Source organism: Verruconis gallopava, assembly GCF_000836295.1.
Source record: "Verruconis gallopava strain CBS 43764 unplaced genomic scaffold supercont1.2, whole genome shotgun sequence".
NCBI classification, from domain to species: Eukaryota; Fungi; Ascomycota; class Dothideomycetes; order Venturiales; family Sympoventuriaceae; genus Verruconis; species Verruconis gallopava.
The window spans coordinates 1227958-1246201 of NW_015622138.1; the positions used below are offsets into that span (position 1 = coordinate 1227958).

The 18244-nt window shown below is 47.7% G+C and overlaps 4 protein-coding genes across 5 annotated transcripts; 3 read left to right on the forward strand and 1 right to left on the reverse strand.

The window, feature by feature from the left end:
- Positions 1–2099: 2099 nt before the first annotated feature.
- Positions 2100–4682, forward strand: PV09_00919 (uncharacterized protein). Its single transcript, XM_016353741.1, has one exon. It carries the CDS (start codon positions 2216–2218, stop codon positions 4409–4411), a length of 2196 nt encoding a protein of 731 aa, XP_016218894.1. The 5' UTR covers positions 2100–2215; the 3' UTR covers positions 4412–4682.
- A 669-nt stretch (positions 4683–5351) lies between these two features.
- PV09_00920 lies at positions 5352–12903 on the forward strand. Of its 2 annotated transcripts, XM_016353743.1 has the most exons (4): positions 5352–5863; positions 5918–12196; positions 12255–12494; positions 12633–12903. In XM_016353743.1, exons 1-3 carry the CDS (start codon positions 5702–5704, stop codon positions 12270–12272), a joined length of 6459 nt encoding a protein of 2152 aa, XP_016218896.1. In that variant the 5' UTR covers positions 5352–5701; the 3' UTR covers positions 12273–12494; positions 12633–12903. The 2 variants fall into 2 exon arrangements, with proteins under 2 accessions (XP_016218896.1, XP_016218895.1); XM_016353742.1 differs by having other exon boundaries at positions 12255–12903.
- Positions 12904–14777: 1874 nt separating this feature from the next.
- On the forward strand, positions 14778–16103 carry PV09_00921 (uncharacterized protein; the record flags this gene model as incomplete). Its single annotated transcript, XM_016353744.1, has 2 exons — positions 14778–15576; positions 15637–16103. 2 exons carry the CDS (start codon positions 14778–14780, stop codon positions 16101–16103), a joined length of 1266 nt encoding a protein of 421 aa, XP_016218897.1.
- A 65-nt stretch (positions 16104–16168) lies between these two features.
- PV09_00922 (uncharacterized protein) lies at positions 16169–18134 on the reverse strand. The gene has a single exon (XM_016353745.1). It carries the CDS (start codon positions 18111–18113, stop codon positions 16611–16613), a length of 1503 nt encoding a protein of 500 aa, XP_016218898.1. The 5' UTR covers positions 18114–18134; the 3' UTR covers positions 16169–16610.
- Positions 18135–18244: the final 110 nt, after the last annotated feature.

Consider the following 18244-nt stretch of genomic DNA (forward strand, 5'->3'; position numbering starts at 1 on the left):
AAAGAAAGAAAGAAAGAAAGAAAGAAAGAAAGAAAGAAAGAAAGAAAGAAAGAAAGAAAGAAAGAAAGAAAGAAAGAAAGAAAGAAAGAAAGAAATGTTAGCACACCATTCAAAAGCAGATCCTTTGTATATAACGGCTTCTCAACAGTCTTTGCATTGAAGCGCGGGCCATAGGGTACTGTGAATGTGTGATAATTAGAAATATCGTCTTGCTCGAGCCAATCTGCAACTTCCTCCTCATGATCTTGTTTGATATTGCCCTTCAGCTTGCGCCATGTCTTTAACTGCGGTCTACCTCTCTCTGCTCGTCGCATGTTTGCGTACTGATCACGATCGTTTGATCCTGGAAGCTTCTCTAAAACAAGGAGTCGAGCTAAGCCAACGGTCCTTAGGAAGCTTCTCTCAAAAATGGTAGAATCAATGCGGGTGCGATCCAAAGCTGGCCAATAAATTTCAAAACCCCGCTTTGCATACTTTGAAAGCCGGTTTTCATATGAAGGGGAACGTCGTGACAAGTCAATATGGTTGATTTGTGTCATCATGACCTGAATTGCTCGAGGTGCTGCCCAGACTGTCTCTCCGTCGAAGGCGACGCAGCTGCAGTCAACCTGCAATATTACACTAGAACGACGAATTCCATCACTTGATGATTTCTCCGGACACTTACATCGAATCCAGTGAGAATTTCGCTTATGGACTTATAAATGCGAAGAACTATTTGGATATGTCTGGTCGGATAATGTGACACAATAGTAACTGTGTGCTTAGTTCTAATGCAAGTCACTTCATGGAGGACTGCGTCTCGAACCTTGGACTCGATTTGTTTGATCCTATCTTTCGCCTGTTCTTCTGTAAGCCCATACAAGAACAAGTCGACATCGGAAGCTGGAGCAAAGTCTTCATGATAATATCGTCTCAGTTCTCGCTTTGACCTGCATTGCTCGGGTAAACTATAGCGACTTTAGTAACAACACATTCAAAATGGTTGGGGGTCGCATGGTAGCAAAGTTGTAAGCACTGCTGACCCTGCCACAACCAGATTGCTCCAATCCAGGTCACTGAGAGAGGACTCGGTAAATATGTTGAAGTTTTTTTTTGAATTGAAGATTATCCACAGTAGCCGGACTGCCATCTCTTCGTCGGTTCTCAGGGGGGAGAGCCATGATATAGCAGTCTTGCTCCTTCTTGCCTTCCTTATCCAAGTCCCGAGCTCTGGTTTGAAGGGCAGGGCCGTCAAAGATAGACGCAATATTCACTTCGTGGTTCTTAATAGCTTCTGGATGTTGAGCATAGATCTCACGGACTTTCGCGTCGTAATCGTGATAAGGCTGGAAAATTTCTTTGGAGGTTTTGTCTGCATTGTCTCTGATATAAGAAAGGCAAATGCTCATGGGTTGCAGGGAGCAATGGTAAATTGTGCTGCGAGGTCATTGCACTTGCTTCGTAGTATGAGTTGACAGTTGCTTAAGCAGCGTAAGACACTTGGTAGGAACACACAATGGATAGAATGGAGGTGATAATTAGGCGATCATATGAATTGGAGTAGAACGCGCCAGTTGCCACTTGAGCACGCGTCCTGAGCCTTTTATCTGCTTTGAAAGGAAATGCGAAAGGCACACGCTCTCACATGAACCGAAAAGATTCGCTCTGTTGCCTAAACTACTTTATTGTATCTTAGCATGCAGCAGGCAGGCGTTACGATATTAGCGTTTGATACAACTGCTTAAGGAATAGGACAGGAGGCAGTAGCAAAGTCATGATTCAGGAAGGGATCGCTAGGACTTTTTGATGCTGAAAGCTACTGTTGTATATCCTTCTTGTGGGCCGTTGCCATAACAGGTAGCGAAGGTGGCGAAAGCACAAGGGGGCCCCAAGGCAACTTCAAGCCCAGATCAATCGATCTGCTAAGTTGACCTAAAATTGGTCGCTTTTCTGTAAGGCTCCAGCGTACCTCCGTTGTCCGATGAGAAAGCAGGGGCAAGTGATGTCTTACACGAGCCCCTTTTCAATTCTCGGCCGCCAAGCTTAAGCCTCAGGCCTGGGCAGCGCCACGATCCGCGGGAGAAAAGACGAGAGTCGTGCAAAAAGTTCAGCTGCTGCGAGGGGGATACGTGGATTTTATTCTGTTCCTTTGAGAACGTTCGGTGCCCTTTCATGATTCAGAGAACCTTCTTTAGCATGTTATTGTTGCGGTGACGCCATTCGTTCCTTCACAATGTTGGCTCGCTCCCCGCGTTCACTCGTTGCCTTTTTTGTCGTCTTGTTGCTATTCTTCTACCTACGCACATCCAGCGACTCCCCGCAACCTGCGTCAATAACACACTCGACCTCAGAGCCGACGGTTGACCTGAAATCTACCCAGCTCCGACCTGAAACGAACAATGTTCCTCCCAAAACGAGGCCCCAGAGCCCTGGTGAATTGCTCCCAGGGCAGGAAGACAACAGACAAGAGAAAGAGTCCATGTCCGACCGCTTGTTCGATTATTTGAAAGGGCACAGTTCACACGCGCAGAACTCACACTCACCCGTTCCACATGAAGAGCACCTTTATTCTCAAACTCCATCAGCAGGAGCAGCACAGAGCGCGCATAGCGATCCCATTTGCGCTAGCTTGCCAGATGTGTCCGATGTCCTCGTAGTCGTGCGAACACCGGCCGCAGATTTATATAAGCACCTTCCTGCCCATTTCCTCACAGATCTTCGCTGCGTTGACTTTGAACTGTTTTCAACTGTTCATCAGAACATTGGACCGTACACAGTGCACGATGCTTTGGCAAACGTGAGCGACAGTAGACGAAGCAAACACAGGGATTTTGAACTTTACGATAAGCTACAAGCCGCTCAGAATGCTGTATCCGATCTCTCCGTGCACACCGAGGACAATGATCACAATCTTGAGCGCTGGACAATTCTACCTCACGTCCTTGCAACTTACAAAATGCACCCTAGAAAGAAGTGGTACGTTTTTATTGAGAGCGATACTTATCTGTCCGTTTCCAACCTAATGCCATGGCTCAACAAAATGAATCATACTCAGCTCATCTATGCGGGCGCCCCCGTTATGATCGGGGATTTTGAACTTGCACATGGAGGTTCGGGCATTGTTCTTTCCAATGCTGCAATGGAGAAATTGCATAATCGGTCTTTGGAGCGCTTGGATGGTTGGGAGGAAGCAACTGGAAACAGGTGTTGCGGCGACCAGATATTGGCTGAAGCATTGAAAGACTCCGGTGTCCGCTTACATAGGAGTTTTCCCATGATCCAAGGAGAGACACCATTTTCATTGGACTGGAGTGAGCGACACTGGTGCAGGCCGGCTATAACGTGGCATAGAATGACACCGCAGACGCTTGACATGCTATGGCAATTTGAAACGTCATGGGCACGTAAGCATGCAGATAATCCCGACAAACCGCCTATGCGATTCAAAGATTATTTCCAAATGTTTTTGATACCACTCATTCGGCAAGGTCAGAATAGAACAGATTGGGATAACCTCGCAAACAGCTTGATCTACACAGACCAGAGCCGGTCTCAATATGCGCACTACAGTTTTGATGCATGTCGTGCCGCATGCGATCTTAGACAGTCGTGCGTGCAGTATGTCTGGGAGCCAAATAAATGCCGTCTTGGTACTGTTGTCAAGTGGGGCGAAAGCGTTACGCCTGACAAGCGAATGACTTCAGGTTGGTTGGTACAGCGGGTTGAGAAGTTTGGAGATAGCGTCAGTAAAGGCTTCTGTCCTGATGGTGACATTTGGATTCTGCCTGGAGATGAGGAGACAGAGCCTAAACCTGAAGATGCCAAAGAACCAATTAAAGACGCCCTACAGATAGAGGAGGAGCAAATTCAGGCAAAAGCGGCCGAGGAAGAGCGAGCGAAGGCTGAGGCAAAGGCCAGAGAGGATGCAGAAGCAGAGGAGAAAGCAAAAGAGAAAGCCAAAGAGGAGGGAATGCCAACGGAAGAATCTGAAAACGGAGGTGAGAGTAAAAGCAAAGCCATGACCAAGGACCAAGACCCAAATCAGGAGACAAAGACAGAGAAACCAGATAATTCGGATGCAACGCCAACCGAAAGCGATGAGAAACCTTGGGCCCCGAACGAAGTGAAACAAGAGGAGGAGCCCGAGGAGAAGTCACACAATCCAGAAAACCAGCTAGAGAAGGCTTCTGAAAAGCCGGGCGAGCAATCAGAGGAAGTAAGGCAACCACCGTCAGAGGAAAAAGATAACAAGACAGAGAAAAAGCCCAAAGCTAAGACGTACACTCCTAAATCTTCAGATGACCACAGAGTTTATGTTGACAAAGAGAAGAGTGTTAAGGGTGAGTCAAAGCTTGTTTTTGATCATTCCGTGACGCGGAAGGGGAACAAAGTGAGCGTGGGCAAGAAGGCTGGTAATGAGAAAGAATAAATCATTGAATAAGAGATCGGGGAATACTCGACATCCGTAATCAACATGGCTTTGAATGAATATACCTATATATATATGGGTTGATTGTCTACAGCGATCATGTAGAATTTTGCTGTCGCCTCCCAGAAACGAACGCATACCCAATCACGTCAACACTCGCTGTTTCTGGCCCCATTTATATAGCTTTTCCAATAGCAGACGCCGCCCGCGTGAATTGCTCTTTGCCTTCGACGAAATGAGTACCCCCAAATCATAATGAAGATAGTTTGGCAACGACGAGCATATCCACGGTTTTAGTCGCAATTAGTGTCTTCATCTTCAAACTCTGTCTTAGGTATATCATGGAATGGAAAAGGATAGCTGGAAAGGTCTTCATGATCTTGCCAATGGGACTGACAGCTCATGCGTGACTATTTGGACCGCCTGGACGGCCTCTCGCGTAGTCCAGGCATCAACAGCATTAAAACAGAGTTGGCCGAACCCTTTCTCAGTGGAAGCATACAAGCCAAATCCATTCTACGAATCAGCCCATGCAATCACTCTGTCAAATGTGGAGACCAGGCAGACATGTCTTTTAAGTTCAGTCTTCGATGTCGAAGGCTCGATGGACGGGAACTCAGCTCGAAGTTGTTTACTCTGTTTTCTAGCATTAAATTCAGTCCTGATCGCACTCGCCAAGAGGGCACACATATTTAAACTTTAGATTCATGTTTTGGGGTCGAAAGAGATAGCGCATCTCCAATCAACTAACAACAGGTATGTAGCATCACCGCATCAGCACCATCACGTGGTCAGGATAGAAGCTGTCAACAAGGCCGCAAGGGTAAGTCATTCCCAAAGAGGTTAGCGCGTCGGTGTGGAGGGGTCCTCGCGTGCGTATTCGGACTGCAGCCGCGATGATGGGTCAAACATACTTCGAGTATCTCGTGCCTTTAAGCCCCAGCACTCGTCACACGCCTGGTCGTCCACGCACCTGCACACACTCGCCATGCTCTGTGTCGTCGCCTCCAGAGCGAACATACTGATTCTGGGTCTCTAGATTCAGCACGACGTTACCAAGATTTCGTGCATCCTTTCTGTTACTTTGTTAATCGGCATGCCACTACCGTCTCCGTCTAGGTCAGATTCAATCTTGGAGCTCGTCAACCCAAAGCCTCGCTCGCGGCGCCACTCGAATTTTAGAGTCCAACACATTTCCTATCACCAACGTCTCAATAGGCAGTTTCTATGAGAGAGGTCGTTACCTATGGCAGTCTGCTAGTTGAGTTGCTAGAATAGCCTGCCGCAACTATGGCGTTCCTGATACCTTCGTACATACAAAAACGACTGCTACGCTATGCATTGTCACACTTTCCGGTCGTTGACACTGATACCTTGGATTTGGAGCAGCTGGACATAGCCTGGGGCAAGCGGAGCTCTGTCGAGCTTAGAGACGTCGGTCTCCACGTAAAAGTATGTCACAAGGTCGGAATCCAGAAACGAGGAGGATGGACTGACTTTCGGCAGAAACTATCGCATATGATCCATCTACCGAATGAACTAGAGCCTACTGTAGCGCGCATAGTTTCCCTCCGCATTACAGTTCCAGCCGACATCTACAGTAGCGGCATCGTCGTTGACGTGCAAGGAATAGATGTTCGCGTCAAGATCGATCGACCCAAATCTGCCGCCGCTATTCCGAGGAACGCTAAACCAGGTAAAGGTTTACGTGCACAAGTGACTACTGCCAATGAGGAGCAAGACGATCACCTACCATCGGCACAAGAGCTCGCTGAATCGTTTCTTCATGATGAGCCAGCATCTGAAATAGAGCAGCTAGAGGAGGCCATACAGAGTGCTGGACTTTTGCAGACCGAAGATGAGGATGCTGCAAGCGAGACGAGTGACGAAGATAACACAGGCACGGGAGTTGGGCTGACTGTACCGGCTTTCTTGGCCAACTTTCTCAAAGGCGTCATAGATCGGCTGCAAATGTCCATTTCTAACGTCAACTTCATCCTTGAGACAGAGTCGTATTCCGAAAATGGACTGTCCTCTGAAAACTCATCCGTCTCTCTGCAATTTGGAGTGTCTTCAGTTGCAATAGATGGATTCACTCACAAAGAAACGGCTGACGGAGACGAGGAAGGTGCAGAAGATTACCGGAATCGGCGACGTGTTCGGCTGGCTGGAATATATGGTGACTTGATCACGGAAGATTTCGTTTTCAAGAAATTGGAAAGAGTTTCAACATCGAATTCCTTGCATCCGGCATCATCCCGTGGTGCTTCACCTCGGTTGCTGGAGAGTTCTGACCAGTTTTCACCGCAAACAGATTTACTTAGCGCAACACATAACTCACAACGGCCACAAACAGCATCATCGGAATCACCCCGTATGACGCAGAGCAGAATCGATGAAATGCTTTCAGCGTCGCGTATGCCAACGACTTCTGCGTCGCAAATGGAGTGCTCGTATCATAGCCAGGATAGATTCGCAGACGCAAGTGACGATGGACACAGTGAGGTGAATGACAAGATGCATTACTCTCAAAACCATCCTGAGTCATCACTTGCAGCCTCTCAGATTGCACAAGCTGAACTTGAAGGTGACATACAAGAGGAGCTACCATTCGCCATGGAGGATGCAAGATTCTCTCATTGCTACGATAGTCAAGAGCTGGACCCGTTTTCGGCGCTCACGAGTAGCCTTGATCAGCATGCATCGCCCTTAATGAGAAATTCACGGCTATCGAGAATTACGGCTGCAACAGCCCCTATAACACCTCGCAGAACAAGTGATAGCTTTCAAGTCGACCGCAAACATCCTATTTACAGATCGCAACCAGAGCTCCAGTGGCCACGCGAGCGCGCGGACAAGGTGTCATCTTCAACTTCTCGGAATCATCAATCAAATGAACCTTCCTTTCAAGAGAGGCTTCCTTCACCCCACGCCTCATCTCCAGCTAGTGACAGCTCAGGAAGTCCTTCCGAAGGAGCAGATGCCTATCTCTCTCAATCAATGCTCTACAGTCACGAAGATGCGCAGAGCATGTATATGAGCGCGCTCGGCGACGTGAAGAGCGAACACTATGACATGCCTGGCGGATGGGGACAAAATTCCTCAAGCAAGGGCTCAACCGGCTCTGAACTCCGTGACGCACATACGCGAGCAACGAACGACCCCGCAGCAGAAGCGACCGATATAGAGACACCTCGTCCGGGTAGTCCTTCCAACGCATCATCGTCCACCGATAGCGGACGTCGAAGATCTAAGCCGAGGTCTGAAAATTATGAGCCGCTGTCAAATCATGGCCACGATTCGAGTTCGGAGCCAAAGGTCAATACCGCATCGAAACGAATTTTCAGTATTGATGAGATAGACTTATTCTTGCCCTGGTCTATCCTAACAGAAGAGCCAAAAGAGGTTGCAGCAAACGAACCCTCCGTTGCGAGCAGCCGGCCTCAATCAAAACATGTTCGTCCGATGCCCGGAGCTTTCTCACAATACCAGTCTGTATTTCAAGAAACATTCAAGGCCGGGTCTAAGAACACCATGCAAACACGGTTCAATGTTACGGGTCAAATTGAGGACAGCATCTTGTCTGCACCTGCCGAGTCGGTGCTCGAGCCCTCTCCTGACCCTGAGATCTTGGTACGAGTTGGGACGACTAAGTTCAGTCTCGATACGGCATCAACTCGGCTTGTATATCGCTTTGCCGAGTCCGTGCTCGATGTTTTGTCTTCTCAATCTGAGCCTGAATACCTAAGGAAGCAGGAAAACGCCGGGTCTGTTCTTTTACCTGCTTGTCGACTCACGCTACAACATTTCACCTTATGCTTCATGGAGAATCTTCCTACGCTTTCTTGTCGATCAATACGTGGCATTACTCGTTCATCTTCAGAACTTGTAGATCCACTTTTCCAGATCGATGCCGAGAATGTCACAATGACCAACATTAGCATGAATCAAGGAATGAAAATAAATTTGGAATTCCATTCTTTCCGATTCGGCTACCCTGGCGATCCTATTCTCTCCTTTGGCCACTCACCAAGGCTGCAAGCTGCCTCGAAGTCCAAAACTTCCCGTATGGAGCCTGATGTAAAAATAATCTTCAAGTCAAAACCAGGTCGGGGTCCTGAACTTGAGATCTTGACTGCTCCTGTTCTTTTAGCACTGAATCTGCAAAAGCTCGACGACAGACTGCTCATGTTTGGTGGTGTCAGTGGAATTCTTGATTTGAGTAGTTCTATTGCTTCGAATAGTACAGTACTTGCGCCAGCCATGAATGCAACGAGGACGGGAAACATCCGCTTTGGTGATGAACCAAGGATTGAGGCCCCCCCGTCTTTGTCTCCAATCAAGGTAAACGCCCGTTTCTACGGCACCAAGTTGATTTTTGAAGGAAAATCTTGCGCTGTCAGTTTTGATACTGGGACTTTGGCTATCGCTATCAGGGAGGACACTGCCCGGGTCAAAATCGAACACATCCAACTACGAGCTCCCTATGACAGTCGAAATCCTGCATCGAGTACCTTCACGGCGGATATTCTGAAGAGCGATATTCGATTCCTTATTAGTGGAATTGAGGAAGATTTTGAAAGTCTTGTGTCACTAATTGAGCCATCAGGCGATCGCTACGGTGACGATGATGGCTTTCTGCTCGACATGCTGAAGAGACAAAGAAAAAATGGCTCTGTACTTCGTGTTGACATTGCTGACATTCAGGCAAATGTTGCACGGCTTGAACACACCGATAAATTAAAGCAGCTTGCTAATGAAGTCGAAAGACTGACAACCGGAGTCACAAAGTATTTGCCTGAGGATGATCGACCCGGCATTCTGATCCTGCCAAGGATTGCTACGTTTCAAATTCATGCTCATGTTGACAACAGTCTTGGCAAGTTCGAATTCTCATGCGAGGACATGCATGCAGCTTATGTCGGTACGCCGCTTTTGCTAGGCTTTAAGATTGGCGCTGTAACCGCGAGTAGAGAGGGTGAAGTCTTACTCGACCCACTTCTACAACTTGACGCAAAAAAGCCAACCCCTTCCATTATGGGACGCTTCATCGGTAATGTACCAGATTCAAGAGTCAAGTTGAAGTTCTTCAACCTTCTGGTTGAGTATAAGGTTCCAACAATTTTAGCCATTCTTGGCGTATCAAAGGCGGACACAGTTGAGGATTTGGCCATTAGTCTAGCTGCCTCGATTGCGACCCTCAAGCTTGATTCTTCTACTTCCGAAGTTACTTCTCCAACGCAAAAGCGAGGAAAGAAAGGAAAAACACAGGCAATATGCGCTGATGTATTCGTACGCGATTGCGCTGTTGGTCTCAACCCCACAAATTCCAATGCTAAATGTTTGTTCCTGCTCAGCCAGGCCCAGATATGCGCGGATGAGACTGCGAAAGATAGCTTTAGGATTGATGTGGATGTTAAGCGAGCTTCTCTGCTCTTGATCGATAACGTGGAAGCTCTGAATTACGACTTCACTCCAGCAACAAGATCATATGACTCTGACAACCTCAGTCCCGCTATTGATGATCTGACTCGTCAAGGTTTTCAGCCTGTGGCCTCAATTTGGTCCTCACAGACTTCAGTCACAATATTTACATATAACAATGGGGAAACAATGATCAACGTTGACACGAATAACAAGCTTTTCACGCTTGAAACGTGCGCTGACTCTCAGCAGACGTTAATTGCTGTCTTAGGAGGTCTTGCGCCACCCTTACCGAAAACGAAGGAACAAATGTACCGCACCCATGTCGTACCAATCGAAAATATGATGGCCTCGTTTACAGGTGAGCCATTTGTGCAGAGCGAAACAGACGCAGAAACCGGGCCAGCTGAGGAGGGATTAAACATGGAAGAAGCCGACCAAATTCTTGAAGACATTCCGAGCAATATGGACTTTGTGGGAAGTTTTTATGATCCGGATGATGAGGCTGGCACATACAGCCCCTCCGTGCTTGGTTCCGTCAATCGCCTGTCTTCACGTCTTCTTCCCACTTCCAAAACCGATGTGATATCCTTTACCGACAATATTGAGGAGAAATTTGAGCTCTGTCCCGAAAACATTCGCATTGATCCGTCTGAAAATTATCTTGAGATTTTCAAGTTCAAGACTCCTGTCAGGAGATGGAACTCGAAAACGGCAAAGCTGGAGCCAATTTATGAAGTCGAGACTAAGAGCTGGCCAATCAAAATTTCAGCCAAGTTCGAGCAGATAACATGGAATCTATATGACGGTTATGATTGGGCTGCTACTCGAGAGAAGATTGCACAGGCTGTTGAGAAAATAGAAGCCCAAGTGGAGCAACGACGACGAGCTCGAAGGCCAAGTACCAGAGAAGACGACGATGCTGAGTCTGAAATTGCGGATATGCTATTTCAGTCTATTTGGATTGCTGTGCCCCCTAATGCTGACGAGCGAGACTTGCGGCGCGGTATTAATCGACAAATAGCCGACGATTACACAGAAACCGGATCCATAAGAACAGAATCAGCGGATACTAGGACTACAAGCAGTCGGCCCGTTCACAAACGTCGCAAGAGCAGGACGCTGCATCTCGAGCGAAGTAGACGAAAGATCAGCTTCGATCTTCAAAAAGTGGTGGCCGACTTACTCGTGCTCCCATCCTGTTCAGAGGAGACCCAGAACTCCCTTGCCCTACGCGTAGGCGAATTTGAGATCTACGACCACGTACCTTCGTCGACTTGGAAGAAGTTTTTGACGTATCTGCATGATATTGGGGAGAGACAAATGGGCAAACCAATGATTCGTCTGGATGTGGTGACTGTAAAACCTGTCGCGGACCTGGCTGCCACGGAGATGATTATCAAAGCTAATCTCCTTGCATTACGTCTTCATGTTGACCAAGACGCGCTCGATTTCATGACGCGCTTCTTTGAGTTCAGAGATGATAAAATTCAGCCTTCCTCAAGCGCATCAGGGCCATACATTGCACGAATCGAAGTCAACACAATCCCTGTCAAGCTTGACTATAAGCCCAAGAAGGTCGACTACGCAGGTCTCAGGTCAGGATCTACTTCTGAATTTGCGAATTTCATCATTCTCGAGCGTGCTGAGTTTCAACTTAAGAGGCTGATTTTGTATGGCGTACAAAGCCCTGACTTGCTGCAACCCAAGCTGAAGAGCATTTGGACTGCCGATGTCATCAACAACCAGCTGCCTACCGTGCTTGCTGGTCTTTCTGGTATCCGCCCACTTGTTGATGTTGGAGCTGGGATCCGAGATCTCGTTGTCGTACCGATGCGCGAATACCGGAAAGACGGCCGCGTTGTTCGAAGTATTCAGAAAGGCGCCGTGGCTTTTGCAAAGACAACGACAAGCGAACTTGCCAGATTAGGCGCAAAGGTCGCTATTGGTACACAGACCGTGTTAGAAGGGGCGGAAGGCCTACTATCACCCGCTTCTGACAAGAACAACTACAATCGCTCCAGTGATGATTGGGACACAGATGAGTTTGCGCGCTCATCCGCACGGGAAGAACCTCGTGCTATATCAAATTATGCAGATCAGCCCTTGAACGTTGTCACTGGCCTCCGCGACGCATGGCAAGGTCTCGAGCGAGATTTGGCTACCGCGAAAAATGCCATCATCGCCATTGGTGGTGATGTTAGAGAGTCTGGCTCTGCGCTCGGTGCTGTGGGTGCTGTGGCAAGAATGGCACCTACGGTGATTTTACGGCCGGCCATTGGAGCTACGAGAGGTGTTGGTATGGCACTACTTGGTGCAGGGAACATGTTGGATAAGGACAGCCGTAGAAAGATCGAAGACGTTAGTTACAAGTTACTATTTGCTTGATTCAGAACAAGTGCTAATTTGTTCCATGCAGAAATACAAACGCTACTGAGATGTATATTCAAAGTCGAGGTGTTGACTGATATTCAGTACTCACGAGCTTAAATTTCGCGCATATTGCAGATGGGCATGAATAGACTGGTTCAATTGCATAGCGTTGGCGTCTTCGTATGATTATGTCAAGTGTTTGCCAAGCAAGAATGAAAGGAACGAGTAGCATCGTATGGCGTTGCTAGGAGACATGACATCAGATCGGACAGCATTTACACGTTTTGTAAGCAGAATCCGCAAACAAATATACCCTCACAGCGCACCCTTAGATCGAAGTCTTAATTTTCTTAGTCAAGCTACTCAAACTACTCGTCCTAATCTTGACTTCTCATTCAAAGTTGCCTGTCTAATCAAGTTCCAGTATTTCGTAGCCGAAATACGGGGCGATTTTTCTTTGGTCGCGTTGGCTGAGATCCATGTTAACTCAAGTTAACTAGCTAGAATAACTGGGAAAGTTTCTAAAACGACACTCTGAAAGGATGTGTTTATTAATCAAGCCAAATTCGAAGTTTTTTTTCCCTCTTCCGTGTACAGGCATACAAAGACTGAGCTCTGTGGGGCATCTTAAAACTAATAACAACTAGGATCCTGATTTATAACTTCCTTTAATAGAATCTGATACTATATTTAATTATATTTTCAGTCCTCTCAAATCTTTTCAGTGATATCAAGGAAGACTAGGACAGACCTCAGGCCAAGTTCCCTGATCGGACATTGAACAGCACAAACTTCGTCCGCATTCTCAAATCTCCTGCCACCTCCTCTTTCCCCTCTATTGTGGATAGGGCCCACACGGTTTGCAGGAGAGATAGATGGAACGCCTGATAGCAGAAATAGTAGCAAGAACATAGAGAAACAAAGATTTCCTCTTACACGAATCTCAGGTTGTTCTTGGTTGAAGGTTTTGCAGTTTCGAGTTAATTATGCTCCCGCCGACCAGCAAAACTGAGGCCAAGATCAAATGATACCAGGGAATAACGTAGAGACCAAGCTACTTCATAGTTATCATGGGCGAACATGCGGAAGAGGATCAAGAGCGCGAGTCGATAGAAGCATCATGTTGTCACAATGGCGAACGGTTAAAGATGGCGTCTTGTGGAGCTCATGCCAAAATGACATTTGCAGATTTTAACTTCAAGTGAGAAGAACAAAAGTCTCTGTCTGAAATCGAATGAACCAAATATCTACGGCGGAACGCGGCTCGTGACGATATTGTAGCCGATCCCGCAGGATCGCGACAACGAATTGGGATTCAGCACGAGACAGCCTTCGCGGCGTACTGTGTCCGCCAAGCAGAACGGGATTGAGGAATGGACCTTGGTATTGTTCAAACACATGCAGAGCGCATGTGGGAAGTCCAAGTCGTCGTCACAAGGTGGCCGACTTCAATGGCCTCCAGAAACGCACTGCGCTCTTCCATGTCGCCTTCCTCACATGCCTCACGTTGGCCCTACGAGAGCACGTAATATTTACCACAAGGAAGCGCGATCTTGTCTAGTGTTTCAAGGCATCTTATTTTTGACAGCGCACCAAGATCGAGCTCCGCAGTCCATCTCCCGGATGTTAAACAACCCACCAATGATCGCTCGAGGTGCCAAGAATAGCACCAATCAATACCCCAACCTCGGACTCAAGCTTTGAGGCCTGCCGCCGCTAAAAGTGCTTGTCGTTAGTTTTGCTGCAATTCTGTTGAACTCTTCCCGCGCCTGATGCCGGGCTGTGCTCACCTAAGCCTTGGACTTTGGCTCTGGATCGATACAGCCCGACGCTTGCGGTGGGGAATGGGTATACACAGTCCGGAAATTGAGGTGCACGTTGTCGGATGCTCTGAATACCGTTCGTAATCGAGCATCAACGACCACACGATCTCAAGCGGCATCATTGCGGACACGCTTTACGCTTGGCTGCTTGACCACGCCGCCAGCCCGAGGCGAGACTCCCGCCGGTCGAAGCGAGACAGGATCGAATTTGGCGCATTCTCAGCACCATCATGCAGAATTCCCACCTGAAGTGCTGTCCACATCATTTCCACTTTCGCGTTCGTGCTGACCACAATACGTTCGTTGTGAGCATGGCGAAGAAGTCTTTTGGGCAAGGATGCCCTCAGCTCGTATTGTCCCAGGCCGTGGCACGGTCTTCGGCTTGCCAGACTTGACATGGCGCCTGACGGGCGCAGCTTCGGCTGCGATGCTCACCGTATGCAAGAATAGATGCTAAGCTTCACCACGTCTCACGGCAAAGCTTACACACTGTTCAACTCTCCACACGTTCCTGGAGGCTAAGGCCAATCTACACTTCATCATCATGGAAAATAAAAGCCCAGCTACGCACCACTGTCTATCCTCTCTTCTCATCATCATCATCATCATATCTACATATCAACCTGTGCGAAATATTTCTTCCATCCTATCTCTGTTTGCATTTTCTTTTCATCTTCCTATTTCCTAGCATCTTCCCTTTACACCGAAACTACTAATTCAACAAGTCCGGTGTGCCCATCAAAAAAATGCTTTCGTCAATTCAGTACGCGTTTGCGAGTGCCTCACTTCTTTCGGGAGTTTTTGCCCTGCCAGCACCAGTACCGGCCTCGGGAACTCTTAGTGAGCCTTCTTTGGCCTTCGCCAGCGCAACAGGAACCGCCACAGGCTCGTACGGCAATGCTGCAACTCTTGTAGCCCAGAGCTTCCCAGACCTCAGCGCCGCCGACCTCAAACAGGTCGAGCTTCTTGCGCACGGCACTGAACCTAACAGCCCACCTCCGCCAACGCTATCACAACAAGGTGGTGTGAACTTACAGTTCATTGAGTTCAACGAAAACTTCGAGGTCGCCTTCTTCTCGTCCTTTATCAACAACATCACGAGCAACGTCCCCGGATTTGAGGTCGAAGATCCTGCTGAGAAGGACTTCATTGTCAATGCCCTGACCGCTCACCTAAACCAGGAAATCGAGCACGCTTTCAATGCTCGATCAGCCCTCAAGGCATTTGGCAGAACTGTGATCAATCCATGCAAGTATAAATTCCCAACCACCAACGGAGAGGATGCAACCAAACTCGCGAAGACCTTCACCGATGTTACCCTGGGCACTCTCCAAGACGTGATTGTCATCTTCTCCAACAACGGTGACAATGCCTTGACTGGTCTTGTTGCTTCGGTCGTTGGTCAAGAGGGCGAGCAGAATGGATTTTACCGTATTCTGGAGAACGACAACCTAGTTCCAGCTGCTCTACCCTTCCTGACTGCTTCCACTCGCGATTTCGCATTCACGGCTCTCCAGGCATTCATTGACGGCCCATGCCCAGCTAGTAAGCCATTTTCTGAAACCCAATTGTGCTCAAGCCGGATGTGCTAACAGCGTATTCCAGCCGACATCCTTAAGGCCGATGGTCTCAAGCTTTTCGGAACCCTCAACCTCCTGACTTCCAACATTGAGCCAAAGGACCAAGAACTGCAGTTCTCGTTCGACATTGCATCTCTGAAGAACAGCGCCAACCTCGACTTCCAGACCCTCATCTCCAAAGCGCCAAGCAATTACGCATCGCAGTACCAAGGCTGGAGTTCGGGTAACTACGGCAATATGGGCAGCTTCAACTGGGCTAACAGCGGCCTTTTCCTAACCTATATCAATCAACAGAACCTGCCCATCTCTGTCCCTATCGAGAATGCAAAGTTGAGCGGATCTGTTGTCACTTTCAATGCCAATTTCCCTTTTACAGAGAATCTTCTCAACTCGCTGACAATTGCTGCTGTCACAATCGGTCAGAACTTCACCAGCGCCAACGATGTTGCTGCACACGCTCTGTTTGCACCGGCTCTGATTGAAGTTAACTGAGTTGATAAAATGAGGAACTAGTGGTGTATAAATGATGAGATATGGTTTCGGGCTTAGATGTCCTTATGATATTGCAAATTATTCCCCTGGCTTGGTTCTGTTACTTATATTCACACTTAATGATTTAATATTACACATCTTTAGAAAACACAGTTTTTCTTCAATCTACGTCTACTTTGAAACGTTTAGACAAAGACTCCTTGTGATTGCTCCCCAAGCTCGAGTGTTTGGCCGCTGACACTGGATTAACGCAAAACTATTCGATAAAGGCGATCCCAATGGATGGGAGACTGTGGAAACGCAAAACCTGCAGATTGTCGCATTCAGGCCACTTATCCAGTAGTATGGGAAGTCTTCGTCTTGGCGCCGTGTTTGGCAACCTCGTTTCCTATTACCTGAGCTGACTAAAGGCCTCTTGGAAAGATTGAATACTTTTGATATACACGCAGGAAGCAAGAAGCCACAATTGGAATGTCTGGAAGTTGAAACATCGATCTGGTCAGAGTTTCAAGATATGGGAACTGTAGGTGAATCTTCTCTCAAAATAGGAGGCCTGCCAGCGCCAACTCCACTTGCAAGTAATTCTAATTTGCTGGCTTGGATACGGTGCTTTTTCATTACGTCAACCCATTCACGTTCTCTCTCATTCCATGACTCTTCTTCATTATCGTTGTCGCCATCTTCAAGAAATGCCAACATCATGCTAAAGTCTCCGCCAAGCCTGCCTAAACTTCCAGCGCAATATAAAACTTGTGTCAAAAGGCTGTCTCGTGACTGCCTATCTTGAACATTAGGTAAATACTCTCTCAAAGTCTCGAACAGCATGTCTACGAGGTGAGGCGGAAATGTAGCAAGTGGCGATGGCAAGGGTAGTAATAGATGATCTGACGTGGTAGTGTCCTTTTTGTTTTCGGGTGAGTGATTCGTTCCTTCTGAGCCTGGTGCAGGCAACGCCGATGGGAATATGCTCTTGTACATGGAGACGATTGCAAAGCTTTGTTCGCGGAATATCTCAATGTAGCGCTTCAGATAACGCTCCGTCTGCTGTCCCAGAATCGCCATATTAGGTTGCACACCTACTGTGCTCTTCTTTTTGTTTGCTTCTAACCGATCTTTAGTTTCATGGTCCGCCAATTCGCGCAATGGCTCTAGGGCATCCAACATGTGGATCATATTCTTCAATCTACAGATCAGAAGCACGGCCCCGAGTGCTCCATCTGTGTTGCCAAAATAATTCTTCATACTCATTTTCGAACTAGGCTGCTGGTCAAATTGCACATTGTCGTCAAGTTCAGGAGCCACTCTCCGGAGCCAGCCAATTGTTCGCATGGCACTGGCCAGTTTAACATTTTGAGCCTGGAGGCTAATGATAAGATTTGTTGTCAGGTGTCTCATTTCTTGCTCTGACTGCCTCACTATCGACGACACCAGAGGTGAGTGCGGGTACAACGTAGCTAGTCTTTTGATATGTGCGTGGAGATCTAATGCGCTGGCGTAATTGACGCTGCCTGATGTCGCCCCAGGTTGCGAAGCACTTGATATGGCAGTGCTCAGCAAAGTGGAGAGATCCAAAATATTTAGTATCCTGTCGCAGTTGTTCAATAGTAACAATGCCTTCCTTCTCTTAGCTAGCACATCATTGTCAGTCTCTTTAGTCCGTCTGTATTTGTCTGAAAATTTGGCGGCGCTAGCTTCGACTTCTGGGCCTGCATCTCGTAACTCTTGCGTCGATTTGAGCAATTGCGGAAGGGACGCATTGAGGTTCGACAGATGTGTAGCTGAAGATATAATTGACTTGTATGATCGCTTGCTTAGTGACTGCAAAGACCTTAATGTAGTATGCGATTGTTGTGACAGAGTAGCCGATTCGGTTGTAACAAGATCAGACAGTGACAGGTTGGTGAGGTGATTTAGGTACTTTGTCGTTGTAGGATCGGTTGCTAAAGGCCTTGCGGGAGTATCGAGCGCGTCGAAGTACGGCGTTAGTAGCTCGTATAATGGATCTCCCATGTTGATTTGCGAAATTCATGGATTGAGGGTCCGGCTTTCTCGTGAATCTTCACATAGAGACGAAGTACACATGCCAGAATTCATTTTACGATATGAGGAACCAAACTAAAGAGGACTCAAATTAGGCTGAA